Genomic DNA, 17282 nt, shown 5'->3' on the forward strand with positions numbered 1-17282 from the left:
TCAAAAAGGTAAAACATTACTAGTCAAAACAATAGATAGGATGAAAAATATTTTTATATTAAAAAATGTAAAATTACTAGGTATTCATTAGGTTTATCGTTGACAAAACACTTTAAATCCACTCCAAATTTTAATAAAAATTATTTTGGGCATTAGTTAGGTCCATCCCCCAGTCCAAGTAAAAAAAAATAGTTGGGGTGCGCAAAAAAAAAATAAAAATAGTATAGGACCCCCCCCCCCCCCCATCAATTCGAGCACTTATAATACTATTAACATCAGTTACCCCATTAAAAAGTAAGGAGTATGTACCAAGCTACCATCTAGTGCCTAAATGTATCTAAAGATTTTATCTCTGCGCCTGATGTGTAAATGCGTGATGAGTGAGGACTATTGACTATGATGACTAATATTATAAAGATGGGTAAATAATATTGTATAAACTAGTCTTTCATGTTCTAAATTGTAATCAGAGTGCTAAGTTATCAGTCATACGCTACGACGACGTGTGTTTATTTTTATTTAAAAGTAATTTATACTTTGATAAAAAAAAAATACTTCAATTAATAATTTTGAATTATAAGTAGGTTGTGTGTATATTATAACTTTATATATTTATGATTTTAAAGGAAGAAATTCAAGTGTATCGATACGTATTGATTTAAAGAGCGATGCGTCATGCATACCAACGGTTCTAAGCCACTTCATACGGTCGAAAATAAAAAGTGCATAACTCTTACACATTGTAAGATCGATTAAAAATATTAAGGTGTTTTGAAAATTAGCTGGACCCCTCCTTGAAAAATTCCTAAATACGCCACTGGTGTACCTAACCTAAATCAGGTGCCGCCAACTCCCCACCTAACCTACCATAATATACTAGCTTAATATTATAAAAATACATGGTGGCCTAACGACTACGGCCCAACAGATTTCGATTTGGATCGACGAGAAGAGTAGAATTGTGTTCCCAGCATCATTCATTTTATTCAACGCAGTATATTGGAGCCTGATGTGGGTTTAATGAAACTTCGGCGGTCTATGGAAATAGTTGTACTGATATTGACACTTTCGATGCATAGGCGCAAATTGGAGGGGGGCTTGTGGGTGCTAAGCCCCCCAAAACCTAGGACATTCAATTTTAATATGCTATATTGCAATGGTCTGCTTGCCTCTAATATATTCACCCCCCCCCCCCCCCCCAGTCAACAGGTGAAATTGAGCCTATGTTTCAATGATATACGAGAATTTCAAGGGGATATTTGTTGGGGTATTTCCGGTACAAGACCAAGACACATCTGCAGAATTCTATAAAGGACGAATGTAAATGGTAGATAGGTACTGTACTTATACACCAACAATTTTGAATATTACCTTTGCTTGAAAGTAAGTTTAGCGATTTTTTTTTTGTAAATTAATTTACATTTTCGCCTATGAACTAAACAATAATATAATGTACCTACTTAAATAAATAGTATCTGTAATACTTGTGGTATTTTAATGTCATGAATATATTTATTATTTTTTTTAATTGCTTATACGTTGTTGATATTATTTAGACTGCACACATATATTATTTTGAGAACATTTTTTATAGACCCATACTTACAAAACATCCAACCAAAAAAAGAAACTTATTAAAAAAATAATAATATAAATACATAAAACACACATTCAAAAATAAATTGGCTATATTGTATTAAAACTATAATGGTACAAGATTTGTACTCAGAGTAAATTATTACATAAATACCAAAAAATATTAAGTATAAAATATCACCACAAATGCTTGGAGTATGTATGAGTATTCAATTGGTTTAAATCAAGAAACAAATTATAACAAAATTGAATATATATATATTAATTAAAAACAATTAAAAAACTAATCAAATTAAGTTTAAAATAAAAATAATATCGCCACAAAAAAATCATATATAAGTGTACACGTTAAAAAAATATAATTATATCGAGTATTTTAATCAATACAACATAGAGCAATATTATGTACATAGAAATGCTGTTTATCAATTAAAAATTTGAACAATGCATTCACACTGTGGTTTATTTTAGTATAATATTCTCATTTAAAATGAGGCATTAAACCAATATAGTTTTTGGTAGCACACATTTCACATGTAATTTAAATACAGTATAGTATTTTAGTAGTCTTCATTAGGTCTTGACTTAAAAAAATATAAAACGGAGATAAAATTTAAAATTATTCAATCACTAAATGCAATTAAATGTATATTATGTGTTTATAAATTGGCCAAACTGTTTCACAGCACACTTTTATTCAGCAAATTGGTCAGTAATAATGTATAAATGTTGAGCAGTTTTTTATGATTAAGTATTTGAATTACTCTCCATTCGGAATGTTATCACTTGCACTAAAAGGAGTACCATCGTATTTTCTCAAATGTATCTGAAATAGGTAATTAGAATATAATATTATGTATGAGTATCAGTGTCAGCACCAAAGGCCCATGGATCAGTTTTTTAAGGGGCCCCATCATTAACAGCATTGGGCACTGTAAAGAAAAATTGAGCCTAAAAATGATATACGGTTAAATATTTTGCGGAGTCCTTACTCCCTATATAGACCAGGAACATACCAAGCAAATAAAATAAAAAGGAAAAGACTCAGCTGCATACGCGTTTCAGCAGCTATAGCCAGGTCGTCACTGATGAGTATGATACAGAAAAAATATCGGCAGTGTATATTTACCTGCAAGTGTAAATTAACTTCATCACTGCGACTTAGGTAAGGAAAATTACCACCAGACTTGAGTTGAGCCAGTTTAGCATCAGGATATTCCTGGTAAATTTTTTCCTTAATGGGTGAACCTAAGGCGTAGTCATCAAATACATCCATAATGGTGACACTTTTTAAACCTCTCATCAATGATGTATTAACGCGGCTATTCAAACAGTTTATCGTCAAACGAGATGCTAGATCAGCCTGTGACAATGATTCAATCTAAATGATAAAAGTATAAATTATAATTATTATTTTTTACAAAATAGTAATGTTCTATAATCTATATAGGTAGAAGCTAATTACCAGCTCAACCATAAAATCTATTGAATCCATTATTCGTGTATCGTAAAATGTTTCCCTTGATGAAAAATTTGATAACACCATTTTCCTAAGCACCATTGCAGGTAAAATCCAAAATCTGGAAAATTAAAAAAATAAAATAAAATAATTTATCAATAATAACATAGCAATGAGCCTAAAAGAACTAATAACGGAATGGTAAACTGAAATAATTTTTAAAGTAAGCTGTAAGCAAGTAATAAAAAAATATAATTGTAATATAATAGTTATTTAACTTTAAGTAATAACTGATAAAAATCTTTATTTTTTAATTATTATTTTTAAATTCTGAGCGGAACGAGGAATCTATTGTTTTTACAATGGTGTTTATTTTTTTATTTTTTTTTATATCCTGTATACAAAATTTCTTCCAAAAGGAGTGTTTCGATTTCAACATATAGTACCTTATCTTTTAGCAAATTGGATCAAGATGGTACTTTAGAGAGGTCATTTTTCGATTTTCTCAATAGTTATTTAATGCCACGGGAAAAACCACCGGAAAATTACGAAAAAATGCTAAAAATGGGATTTCAATTTATAATGCTTTGCTTATCACCATAGAAACGAATAAAAAATTATAATATTTTAACATTAATTCAACTTATATGATAAAATAAATAATAACAAAATATAAAATATCCAGACTGACAAACCGTCTCCACTCAGAATCGTTTTTCTTATACAATGATATTATATCATTGAATTCAAGTCTAATACAACCATTATACAGTGACCCACTTATAATCTACTGTACAGCAGAGCGGCATCCACTTACCTGATTTTTAAAAAATACATTAAGTGCATTAAGTTTAAGAAGAAAAAAACTAAATTTAGGGACATATATAGTATACATACAAGAAATTTACAAATAATACTTATTTTAGATAAAGATAAGATTAAACTTACAAAACAGCAGCATCTTTATATTTGAATATTGATGTATCAGTAAAAGAGTTGCACAAGAATAGTGATACAACTTTAGGTTGATGTACAATTGTAGAAAACTCTACAAACTTTTGAGCCAAAAATCCACCTAAGCAAAATATAAAATTACTGAAAATACATAATTTGTCTAAATGGCAAACTATAAAATCTCTATATGTTTATTTGTATTCATTTTTACTTTTAGCATCTTTTAATCTTGTTAACAATAGGCACTAGCAAACAGTTTCTAAGCTTATCTATGCTGCTGTTATGTACATAATAAAAACCAGCCACCTTCACACAATATGCTAACTATTATATGTTCAAAAGTGTACAAACTCGTAATATTTGTGATGTAACTTATGTTTGGTCTCTTAAAAAATAAATGGAGACTGAAGGTTTAAAAATGAAACCTCATAAAAAAGATATAGATTCAAGGAAATTTCTTATATTTTGGTTGAGGTAAGAAATGTATACATCAAATATTAATCATTAAGTATTAAAGTAATTGATTATTTTCATTATAGATTTTTCTTAAGGGGAGTAGTTCAAAAATAGTAATTTCAGATTTGTTAAATAAATAAAAACAACAGATTGATTTTATATTTTTATTCTTTTAAAATATTTAGTTATTTTATACAACTGACCGACTATACAAAAATATTATATGGTTAATCAGTATAAATGTTAACATTTGAAAACGTTCTATATTAATATTAAGATGTGAATAATGTAAGGAATAATTACAAATATTTTTAATATATTCCATAGATTTTTTAATTATATTATGTATAATTCAAGTGATAAACGGACGTTTCACCCCCGCCGTTTCGTCCTCGTCAAAAAAACCAGTCCACGGACGTTTTGTCCCCGGCAATTATTGAGATAGGACGTTTCGTCTCGGAGAGTTATTAGCAATAGGACGTTTGGTCCCCGGCATACTTTGATTATCCAAATGCATTAATTTTTAATGAACAATTTCATCTTTAAATGACAATACTACAAACTATACAAATATATAATCACAATTGTATTAAGTCAAACAAAATGTAGTAAAATTAATAAATTAAAATTAAATAGGTACTATAATATTAAGATAAATTATATATTTATTTTTAGGCCAACTGACTTATGTTTTTTACATAGTATAAAATGTCATTATCATCATTATATTGAAATCCCGTGCAATATGATTGCAATTTCTTTTCCTTAAAACTAACTATTTTCGGTACATTTATTATTTCATTTTGTTTTTGTACAAATTCAGTCGTTGCAGACGCATTGTTATAATGTTAATATAAAACCACGACGGCATGGTATTTTTATTTACAAGAATAATTATAAGTAGAAACAAATTAAGAATTAAAAGAATAAAAAAAAGTATTTAATAAAATATTTGAATAATTTTACTCAAATACTTTACAACACTATATTATATTAGACGTTACAGAATTGTTCATTAAAAATTAATGCATTTAGATTATCAAAGTATGCCGGGGACCAAACATCCTATCTCAATAATTTCCGGGGACGAAACGTCCGCGATTCAATTCAAGTACACTATAATAATTACTATCAAAGTTTAATATAAATAATTATGATTTTGTTTTTGTTAAAAAAAAAATATTAGACATTTTAGTTTATTTTATTTTATACGAAATATTTATTAAATCTTATTAGATTTCAAATAATAATAATTTTGATTACCAAAACAAAGTATCTTAAATATAGCATGTAATCATATTAATATTAATATTATTTTAATTATATTGTAATTAAAACTAATTAGGTAATACTAATTTAAATACTAAAGATAAATTATTTTCATTTATTTTAAAGTAGTTTAATAAATTAGTAGTTATAATAATTCATACCAGGGGTATCTTTTCAGATTTTTGAGGGAAGGAGGGTATGACAACCATAACGTAAACCTAATTTTATATTTGGAACACATATAGTATGTCATATAATATAACAATAAATGTGTGTTTTAAAAATCATGATTTATTGTATTCTACCAAGTTATTTTTGATAGGTTAGTTAATGGCATATTTCAATTAAGTGTTGTATCTCAGCATTATCTACTCTCTTAAATTATATCTCCAATTTATACAAATAATATTCGAGAACTAAAAAAATTAGTGTATATGTATTTGCTTTGTATGCATTTACAAACAGGCATTTTTATAGTTCATTAATGGCAACACTTCTGAAATTTATGCTGTACATAGCATTTATGAATAATGTATACTCATTGTATTGACACTGCCAAGCTGGACACAATGTAATTATGCTACATCAACAAATTACAAGCTACATTGGCTGTAATGAAATAAGATGTGAAAATAGTTTTTCTTATGTAGTAATTTCATCCATACAACATACACAAATTATATTTTTAATTGTTTTAGTTGTATTTAGTTATCAACAATTAACTCTAGTTTTCTCATGGCGTCATTCGTATTACGGTAAAATTGCACATATTTTTTGTTTAGTATAGACAAATAAAGAGGTGAAGTCTTTTAAGTTCATATGTTCAAAGAATTAAACATGAATATTAAAATATAATTTTCAATCATTGGACTTATAGGTAGGTATTAAAGATTTGTTAAAAATCAATTTAAGATTATTGATCAATTTGAACAATAACTAATATACAGATAAGAAACGATTAGCGTGTGCTATAATTTTTAAAATTATTAACTATTTAATTACCTAATGAAGCACCAAATAAATGCACTTGTTTAATATCCATATGATCCAACAGTTGCATGAATCCTTCACACCATTCAGTCACACTCCAATAAGGTGGATTTTCAGCCTGAAATAAATAACAAATAGGTTTAAGAATTTTTAATCAGTTAATATTAGTTATAAACTTATTAATACCACATACTGATATGACTCGATAGCCTTTTGAACTGAGTGTTAGCAATTGTTTGAAAAAGACTTCGGCTCGTCCACTAACCGGATGCAAGAACACTAACGGGGTTTGAACTGAACGAGGACCCGTGTCATACACTCTCCATCCCTGCAATAATTTTATATAATAATATTGTAGACAACAAATTACAGCTTAAAAGTTATAAGCACTTATCAATATTGTTATTTGTAACTTTTAACATGATATTGGCCGATATGTCATCATATTATAATATATTAAAGGTGCAAGTGATGTCTATCAAAACAAACCTCTGAAAAGCGTCCATATGTAGACTAGTAGTAATAACAATGAAATTTATAGTAATAGGAAAAAGTGAAAACCTTATTCGTGCCGGTATCGTCCAATATGATTTGTTTGAGAGGCACGTTGCACCTGAAGCTCGTGTACTCCGGTGAACGGAATATCTGACTGGAGAAGCTCATCGTGTGTCGTTTTCAACAACGATAATTCATTTTTACGTTCATCGTCACGCGATTTGGAATAAGAAATAAGAAAGTTTTTACCAATCAGTAACAAACGCAAGCAAAAAAACAACCTGTTGCTCAACTCTATCGCGGCGGCGAGAATAACATAATAATAATAATAATAATAGTTGAAATTATATCTATTTTGTGGTTGAAATACGTCCTATGTACAATATAGTATAGTAGACAGTAACTACTAACTTGTAAGACAAGGTGTATAAATGTTATTATATAGCTATAGTATAAAAATATAAAATATACACCTTGCCATCTCTTTTTTCTAACTATTTCATTATAATATATTTACAACGAGTGTAAGGGGGTGGGGGAACGACTGCAATTATTGCGATAAGAGAGTACGAAAAACGTAAACAACGCGTCGTCGTGTGATAAACCATTTCCGGCGTTATCGCGTAATAATTATAATAGGCCCGTAAAACCCCGCCGTTTCCGAAAAGAGATTTATTGGAATAAATGAATAATAATAAACAAAATAATAATGATGTTCGTAGAATAGAGGTTGATGACGACGATGACGATACAATTATTACGGTTGACTATAAAATATGTAAATTCGTAAGAAAATGCCGTACACGCGTTGACGAGACTCCACCTGCCACCTAGAAATGGTCGTGTGCAATTTATTGTTTTTAACGTCCGTTTTCGCGCTCTCGTCACCCGATCGCTGCTGATTAGAAGACATTTTCCATCGATAAAATATTTAAATATTCATCCGGAATTCAGTTTCCACTTTCCATTATTTTCGCTCGCCAGTCCTGTGCGTGTGCGGGTGAAACATGAACTTCGTCGTCGATCTGAATAACAAGACAGCCGGCCGCGACAGAGTAGCGAGGTACTTTATGAATCTATATAGACATAAAAGTTAATCAGTTATTACCGCCATCACTTGTTATCGATTATATGCGGGTCGTGAGTTGAAGAGAGCGTACGAGGGACGACCAAAAGTTATCTAGAAAACACGGTTTTTAATAAAAAAAACTATATTTTATCGATTGCATTCTCAGCATTCTTTATTCACAACTTTTTTGAGGATGTCACCGCACTATCGTTTTCTCTCTCCAGCCAACTCACAATGTTGCAAAATTTTGTTCGGCCTTAATATGTTGTTAGCTTGTGAGCTGTGAATTTGCTTATTTTCAATTTTAAAGTTTAGAACATTACTTGTGTTTTTAAGTTGGGTTTCTTACCATGTTCTAATGTTTATACAAGTCTTGAGTACTTGTATACAATTTTTGATTTAAAAATGCCCATATCTCTGAAATTTAAATATTTTAAAAAAGCAAACAAGCTAAAAAAATATCAAGGTTGGTTCTGCTGAACGCGAATTTACTATGTTACACGTGGGTTAGAGAAAGTAAACAAATTGTATGCTGACATCCACTTAATATAATTCTTAATTACTTGAATAGATTATATATTTTTAAAAAGTGTTCTTATAGTTGCTATTATAAATTTAAATTTTTAATTACAACTTCCTTTACAATATTCTCTCCTGCTGTATGGACGTGATGCGCATACAATATTTCCCGAAATTGTATGTTTGTTTCTATTCAATGCATTCAGCATAGACAGAAAAGTGATAATGTCAACTTCCAGTATTAGGACGAGTGAGTCTAAAACTGTCCACTTAATCCTAGGTATGATAGTGGATGCCTCTATTCAAATGTGTTTTAAGCGATTTTAATGTTGTCAATTTATAAGCAAACTTCCATTACCGTGATCACTAACAAATAAATTGTTGTTTTACATTTGTTGCAACTTGCAACACATGAAGTATAACATTAGCCATTACAAATGTGAAATATAAGGTATCTATTGTTTAAACTGGTAAAAAATACCAATTATTATATTGGTAAATGCCAAATGGTACATATTATAATTTACGATGAAGACTGCTGTGATAATACTATGATTTTGTAATGATAGATGTATCACAGTATATTTGAAATGGATATTAATGGGTTTTTTTTTTCAGGTTTGTACAATATGGTTCAAAAACAACATGGCATTACATGGAAAAAAATGACTTTGACGTCAAATCAATTAAAAAATTCAAACAACTCGAACAGTCCTTGGCAGCTTTTCGTAAAGGTAAATAATATTTTGCTTGATTATTTCTTTTGCCAATGTGTCTAATTTCAAAAGATTTATATTAGGTATACCTTCATTTTTTCAGAAGATGCCATATTAGGTATTATGTTAGTATTATATATATTAGTAAGTGTGTTTAGGTTTGGATTATAACCCATCCGATATTATTTTACATTATAAGATAGTAATCGTAACGATCATCGCTGGCCAAGATGAATCGCATGGGTTATATTTGTAGTTATTATTATAAACTAAAATGTATTAAAATAATCAAATGGGATAAATACAACATAATTTAAATAATATATACATGACATTTTGAATTTTAACATTTTCTATAAACTTAATTGTATATTAGTTATTATTAATACTTATTGATTTGTTAAATATATTTAAAACTTAACTATTATTTTTATTTTTTGTTTACAGTATTAAGATTTGGCCGCTTTGTTGATTCATTGCATACTGCATTGCGGACAGTTAATCATTCAGATAAAACTATTAGGTATTGTGTGACATTTTCAAAAATAGCTCATTCTTTGTATTTGTTTTGCGACCATTGCTTATGGTTGAACAGGAATAACTTTTTACAAATAAATGCACCAAGATGGGGTCAAGCAGGTAATAGATATTGGCTACTATCTATAATAATGAATCTTGTCAGAGATGTTGTAGAGTTGAACAATTTATTTAAAGCAATCCTGAAAAAAAAAATTCTAAACACTTTGAATAGAAAAGTAGCTCCTAAAGACGTCTTTACTGGTGAAGCAGTCCAATTTGTTCGTAGTCATAAAGACTTGTTAATCGATACTGTAAAAAATAGCTGTGATATAATGTTACCATTGTCAAATTTAGGATTTGTTAGGTTAAGCCCAGGTACAATAGGTGTAGTTGGTATGATATCATCAGTGCTCAGTTTATACACACTGGTGGACCAGAAAGCCAAGTTACCTTATACGTGAACGATTTGTTGTCATTTAAATTTACTTTTTGTTAAGTCAACAAATACCTATCAATACAAGATTTTAATAAAAATAAGGGTATATGTTATAACATAAGTTTAATTTGTCAAATAAAATATTTTTATTAATTTATTTGTATATTTTATACTTGTATTAATATAATAAATAAAAATCAACTTAAAAATGTATAAATTTTATATTGTGTATGAATTTTACAGAAAAAAATCTTATTATTTTTTATTTATTTTGTTATAAATGTATAATAATAATATGTAATTTATAAGACGTATCATCAAGTATTTTAAATAATTAAGTGATAAACAAAATTATAACTTTATAAGTCTGTTGGAATAATTTTAAATTGTTAAAGGTCTTCAACTATTGGATTTTATGGTATTTGGAGGGTTGTTGATTGACCCGTTAAATAATTTAATTTATATGGTAAAAATTAATCAATATAAAGACAAAAAGTGCTGATATAATAAAGTGTTTTCCATTTTCATTTGTTATTTATTATTTCTAATTCTTAACTCCATTTCAACCAAGAATGCATTATATTTCTTGATGTGTTAAATTAATTAGAGGTTTTTTTAACCATTTGGGAACATAGATATGGCAACTGCGTTTACCAATTCATTTCAACCGTAATTTTTTTAATTTTAATTTCATTGTTATTTTGTTCTATAAATGTATATATTTATGGTACTAATAATATCTACTACTAATAATAATATTCATTTATAACAAATAGACAATATAGAAAATAATTTCCAATTCAATATTTGGAGATACCCTTTTGAGGTTTAAGGCGGCAGAATATGTAGCTTACCTTTATATAGTTTCAAAGACAATATATTATAGCTTCACAAGTTTCAATTACAATTTTTCCAATGGATTAAGGAGATATCGCTCTGATAAATTTCAGGTCCTCGAATGTGTTTCCGGTAGCCAAATAACATAGAGTAATTGACAGTCTTTGACTTCCTGGTATATCTTCTTGCATTGACGTATTTTGTTTTTTTATAAATGGATTAACCAAGGCCGTAGCCAGAAAAATGTTTCGGGGGGGGGGGGGGGAGTTAGAGTATAAATGTTATATTATGTAATAAAATATGAAATTATAAAAAATATTATTTAAATTAAGAACATGACATTTTTTTAAAAATTTCGGTAGGTAACTATGTACATTATCTTATATTTCTACATTAATAATTATAATTCATTACACTTTAGTATACAAGTTAACTATATACAATACATATATCAAAAAAAAAAAAAAAAAATGTGTAAAACGTAGGTACTATAAATACTATATCGAAATAAATTCATTTTGTATATCCGGGCTAGTATAAAGTGCATTACCTGGATCACTTTCAATATGATTTTTTAATTCCGAATCTCCAGATTTAACACGCATTCGTAAAATTGCACGAAAATTACCGTCGTTTATTATAGGTTCGCTATCGCTTACCGTCAATCGTCCAAAATCCGAAGTACCCCGAAATGGAATTTCTTGCCTACCCATCATTATTATAGTATTAACTATTGGACGAAGTTTTTTTTTATTTTCTTCAATCTGTTTTTTTAAACCTACATCAATTTGTTGAACAATATTTGGTTGTAAGGGGCTTACGTAGGGGCCCCGTTGTCAGTGCCGCATTTAGACATTTTTCGCCCCGTTGCAAAAAAAATTGGCGCCCTGGTCCAAAGCCCCGATGAAAAAAAATACTCCCCTTAAGGGGCCTACCCACGGAAAATATGGGAGATAGATCCTTATTTACCTTTAAGATTTTGAGCACAGAAAAGAATATTTATTTTAGAATGTGTGCGTTTTTTTAAATATTGTTTAGTATAATTGCTTGATGATCCTCTCTCCGCAAAGATACATTTGAATTTATGTCACTTAGACCTTGCTTATAAATTCATCATATAAGTTGTTTTTTTTAACATACTTAAGTAGGTACTTCATGAATAAATAAAATGAAATTATATAAAACTATGTAAATTAATATTGATAAAAAAAATTTCAAACAGCATAATACTATATAATATAATAACATTGATTAAATATACTTTTATATTTAATCAATGATAATACTATTATACTAAATTTATAACTTATTATAAGCTTGTTAGTATTCTGTATAACACAAAATGTATTGTATATTATTGTTTCAAATATATTATTATTATTAAAGAAATTATATAATATAATACTGTTGTTAAAATAATTAAATTTATAAAATTTTAATAAATCAGTAGTCAACAAATTTCTGACTTCAAAATTTTAGAGCCCCTAAAATACTGGCGCCCGGGGAAGTTATACCCAGCGCCCCCCCTAAATGCGGCCCTGCCCGTTGTACAGATAAAAAGTGTTCAGCAGATTCTACAGATTTTTCATGGTACAATTTATTTGAATGCGATTGAAAAGTTTCCAACGCATTTTTCCAGTTTGAAAACTGTGTAAAAAATTTCGGGGGGGGGGGTCTGAACCCTAAACCCCCCTGGCTACGGCCTTGAGATTAACCAAGGTTAAAATTTCATCGAAACATTCATAATCCATTCTTAAAATATTTTGAAATCATTTCTTTCAAAATTGCGCAATTTTGTTAATAGCTTCTCGTGAGTATATTGCTGTCTATTTTTCAACCACTCTTTTGACCAGGTTCTTCGTTGTTTTTTTACCTTTTTTGGATTTTTTTTTCATCAAGTGACAAGGCAAGAGCAATAGCAATTATGGCGTTCTCTTCGCTAGACATTTTGAGTTTTGACCATTCAATTGAAACATTTATTGAAATATTTACAGTTGTAAATATTAAGCAATACTATAATTGATCGTGTATGGGCCGCTTAATTCTTAATTCCTTTTCAACCAAGAGTGCATTATATTTCTTGATGTGTTAATTAGATGTTTTAATTTTGTATTATTGTTTAAATAAAACCTTTATTTTTATAAAATGCATTTATTTAAGCGGTGTAATGCACCAGTTATATGATAAAATTAATGGAAACAAACAAGAACTGATTTGTTCCATATCCACAATAATTATAATATATATTCCTTTATAATAATTAATTGCATTTGTATTATTTTTTCCTATTTAAATAAAGGTTAGTTTTAGTAATAATAGTATATTTTTTTAAATCCACTGATATTAATTATTGAAACATAATTTTCTATACCTACATTGTCTGATTGAGGGTTAATTTATGCTAATTTAAAAAAAGAAAACTACAAACACCACTAATTAACAATGTTATATTATCACATAATACTGTTTTATCCACAATTAATATTGGTCTGTGAATTATAAAAATAAATTGATAAATGACACATTGAATGTTTTTTTGATAGGTATATGTATTATATAAAATCTGCATCTGCAGATACTATACGAAGAACTGCACAAGTGATTAAAATTCTTGAAATTCTAACTTGTTGGAAATCATCAATAATTCGCCCAGGTTTTATAAATAGCTTGATGGAAAAAGCCAACCATTGGCCTCGTGTGATATTTTTTATCTTTTATTTATTAGTTTAACAAGTCTACACCGTTTCCACTTTAGGACTTCTGGAGGATAATCAGGAATTATATTGATCGATAAATCTTGGATTACCTAAGGGGTTAATGTGAGCCCAAGACGAGCATGGAATTGTTGGACCACTTGAAGTCATTTTTTGCTTCTTCCTGAAAGTTTTCATATACCTGCCTACATATATCGGAGTGAAGGGTGTGATTAAATATGTATAAAATATAAATTGTATTTTATACCAGACTAGCTGATCCTGTACAGCTTTGCAAATTAAATGCCTGTGTATTTACATTTTCTTAAACTCCGTTGCATATAACTGTTTTCCTTCTGAATCTATTGACGAAAATGTTATGAAAATCTATGGATTTGTATAAGAGTCATCCGTATTAGGCCTTAGATTTTTTTAGTAGGTACCTTTATATTGGTGGCTGATCTTGCACGGTCTTGCCCGTGACAAATTAAATAATTCCAATGGATTTACACTGTCTTAAATTTCGTTAAAACTAAACTACCTACCTACGTCCTACACATATTATTTTTTACACAGTAATTTGGGTGGTTTTAATCAAATATAAAATAGGTACAGTTCCACAATTATATAGGTAAAATTATTATAATAGCTATTTTATTTTATTTTTAACGTAAGTGTACCAGGTTAATGAGTACTTAACTGGTTTAGCGTATTATAGGTCACTGTAGTTATAAATTATAATGGATGTGCTAAAGTTGAATTGAATGTTAAATAATAATAATTTTATGAGAAAAACTATTCTGAGCGGAGACTATACAGCTTTACATTTTTTGTAAGTAAGTAGGTAGGTACCTATATAATACCAATTATTATAAATAGTATTTATAATCAATGATAATACTATAATTTCCTATACCTTTATAATAGGTTAAACAATAATAAATTGTTGTCAAAAACAAATTGCAATATTTGCATAGGTAGGTAATATATTGTAATATATTAATAATTACTAATTCGATATTATAATAGTAATTCTATATAATAATATAATAATATAATAGTAATTCTATAATCTATAGCTGTTATTAGGTACCTAGGTTAGGTAACTAAAACTTACCTATAAGTTATAACTTATAAGTGAGTACTGGGTGTAGGTAGCCGCGTAGGTATCTACCGTATAGAACGGTGTAAAATGTGAATATAGATATTCGTTGTACCTACCTACATAATATTAGCTAATAGCCATAGGCGCAAATAGACAAATTATTTTGGGGGGACAAAGCCCCTCCAATAATATTTTCTAAAAATTATATATGCTCTGTACTAATTACTGACTTTTGAACAGAGGTTACTTGGCAGAAATATGTGGGGACTAAGTCCCCCCAGCCCCCACCTATTTGCGCCAATGCTAATAGCATAAAATTAAACTAAATCATACCTATTTTGAAAATTGCTTTGTGTAGGTACAGTAATTGATAATAAAATGAATAGGTAATGTAAAAACTGAAAAGCTTCAATTCTGTACAAATAATAATTTTTGAATGACAATAAAATAACAAAATTTGTTTGAAGAGAAATCATTATTTTACGTGCAAAATCCAATGACGTCATACAGATTGGATGTGGCTTTACGTTAAACTTTATTTTTAAATTTCCCTAGACAAGCTGAACATTTAAATAGGTGACAAATAGCACAAAAAGAGCCTAAATATTTTGAAAATTGTATCATATAATATATATCTAGAGAATTATAATAATATAAATACTTGGTGAAAATATAAGTTTCTACAGTTATTATTTTTCAAGTCAACAAAACTCGATTTTCGATACAAATTCGCTACTATGTTCTAATATCACGTTTTTCCCTAATAGTCATTTTTGTTTTTCCAAATTATTTTGACACGTATACTTACCTACTGGTCACTGGAAATAATGTTTACTCAAAGTAGAACCAACAACTAACTGTATATTGGTAGGTATTCAATTTTTACCAAAAAACCAACCTCAGCCCTTCAAAGATTAAAATTCACTTGAGTATTTTCACTCTTCCAAAAAATGAAAACACACACAATTAATGCAATACACCAATACATTCATGATTTATCGCTCCGCTCAGAATCTAAAAGTGAAGTTCACCGATGCACTGCGACTTATTTCTTATTGTTTTTGCGATACATTATCTATAAATTCTTCATCTATATTTAGCGTTAAATTATTCGGTATAATTCTACATTATGATTAATGACGTGTACACAAATGTAAAATACCTATAGGTATATATACATATCTTATACCAGAGTCAGTGGCGTGCCGAACTGACAAGCAGACCTGAGGCAAACTATACAATTTGATCCCCCTCCCCACCACCAACAGTTTTTTCACTATTTTTTTTTATTATTCAAAATAATAAATATTATTAAGTTTTTTAGGTATAAGTTGCACATCTACACTAACACACCCACCCACCCACCCAAATTTCCCTTGAGGCAATTGCCTCAAAAAATGAATGTTCGGCACGCCACTGACCAGAGTTATACCTATACCTATTATCATTGTTTTTTTTCAGAGCTGATGTCACATTGATATCAGGATGCAATATCCACACCAATTCTTGTGAGGTGATATGTCTATGTAGACACATCACCCACATATGTTATATGCACCTATATGTATATACATGTAAAAAATATGATATCATATATATGTAGGTAGGTACATTATATACATTATTCAGGGCCGTCCCGAACAACAATTCATGGGGGGGTGATAGATCTAATAATTTGCCGACTAAAAAATTTTTTTATCGCTACGCTCGAATACGTTTTCTAATATATTACATTTATATTTATATTATTATTTAATTAATACCATTTATTTATGACCATCCTGGTTTCTTCAACAAATCCCGCCCCACATACACACGTGTAATGTGTCCCTCAACCAACCGTAATTCCCCTCACAAAAAATAGTTGCCAATGGTTAAGACCAATAAACAAAAAAAAAAATCTAAATCTTTGCTTTTTTAGTTGCTCATGTGAAAATAAAAATATTAGGTAACAATTTATCATAATTTTACAGTTTCCAAATAACATTTACCCAAATTAAAAAAAAAATATGTATTTTAAATCTTAAATAAATAAAAAAGGTGGGTAAGTGGATGTCGCTCTGCTGTACAGTAGGTTACAAGTGGGTCACTGTATAATGGATAGTATTAAATTTGAATTCAATGATATAATATCACTGTATAAGAAAAACGATTCTGAGCGGAGATGAT

At 28.8% G+C, this 17282-nt stretch overlaps 2 protein-coding genes across 4 annotated transcripts; one reads left to right on the top strand and one right to left on the bottom strand.

Moving 5' to 3' along the window:
• Nucleotides 1–1831: 1831 nt before the first annotated feature.
• On the bottom strand, nt 1832–7710 carry LOC100168533 (maspardin). The gene is made up of 7 exons (XM_001943656.4): nt 7286–7710; nt 6918–7052; nt 6737–6842; nt 4004–4130; nt 3062–3176; nt 2726–2977; nt 1832–2422 (listed from the first exon to the last, which is right to left on the bottom strand). Exons 1-7 carry the CDS (start codon nt 7385–7387, stop codon nt 2357–2359), a joined length of 903 nt encoding a protein of 300 aa, XP_001943691.1. The 5' UTR covers nt 7388–7710; the 3' UTR covers nt 1832–2356.
• On the top strand, nt 4374–11005 carry LOC100159729 (peroxisomal membrane protein 11B). 3 transcript variants are annotated; one of them, XM_029489007.1, is made up of 3 exons: nt 4374–4483; nt 9426–9541; nt 9971–11005. In XM_029489007.1, the coding sequence occupies exons 1-3, from the start codon at nt 4407–4409 to the stop codon at nt 10501–10503; spliced, it is 726 nt and encodes a 241-aa protein (XP_029344867.1). In that variant the 5' UTR covers nt 4374–4406; the 3' UTR covers nt 10504–11005. The 3 variants fall into 3 exon arrangements, with proteins under 3 accessions (XP_029344867.1, XP_016660149.1, XP_001943578.1); XM_016804660.2 differs by lacking the exon at nt 4374–4483 and adding an exon at nt 6340–6489; XM_001943543.5 differs by lacking the exon at nt 4374–4483 and adding an exon at nt 7827–8282.
• Nucleotides 11006–17282: the final 6277 nt, after the last annotated feature.

The sequence above is a fragment of the Acyrthosiphon pisum genome, chromosome A2 (assembly GCF_005508785.2).
Source record: "Acyrthosiphon pisum isolate AL4f chromosome A2, pea_aphid_22Mar2018_4r6ur, whole genome shotgun sequence".
Taxonomy (NCBI): domain Eukaryota; kingdom Metazoa; phylum Arthropoda; class Insecta; order Hemiptera; family Aphididae; genus Acyrthosiphon; species Acyrthosiphon pisum.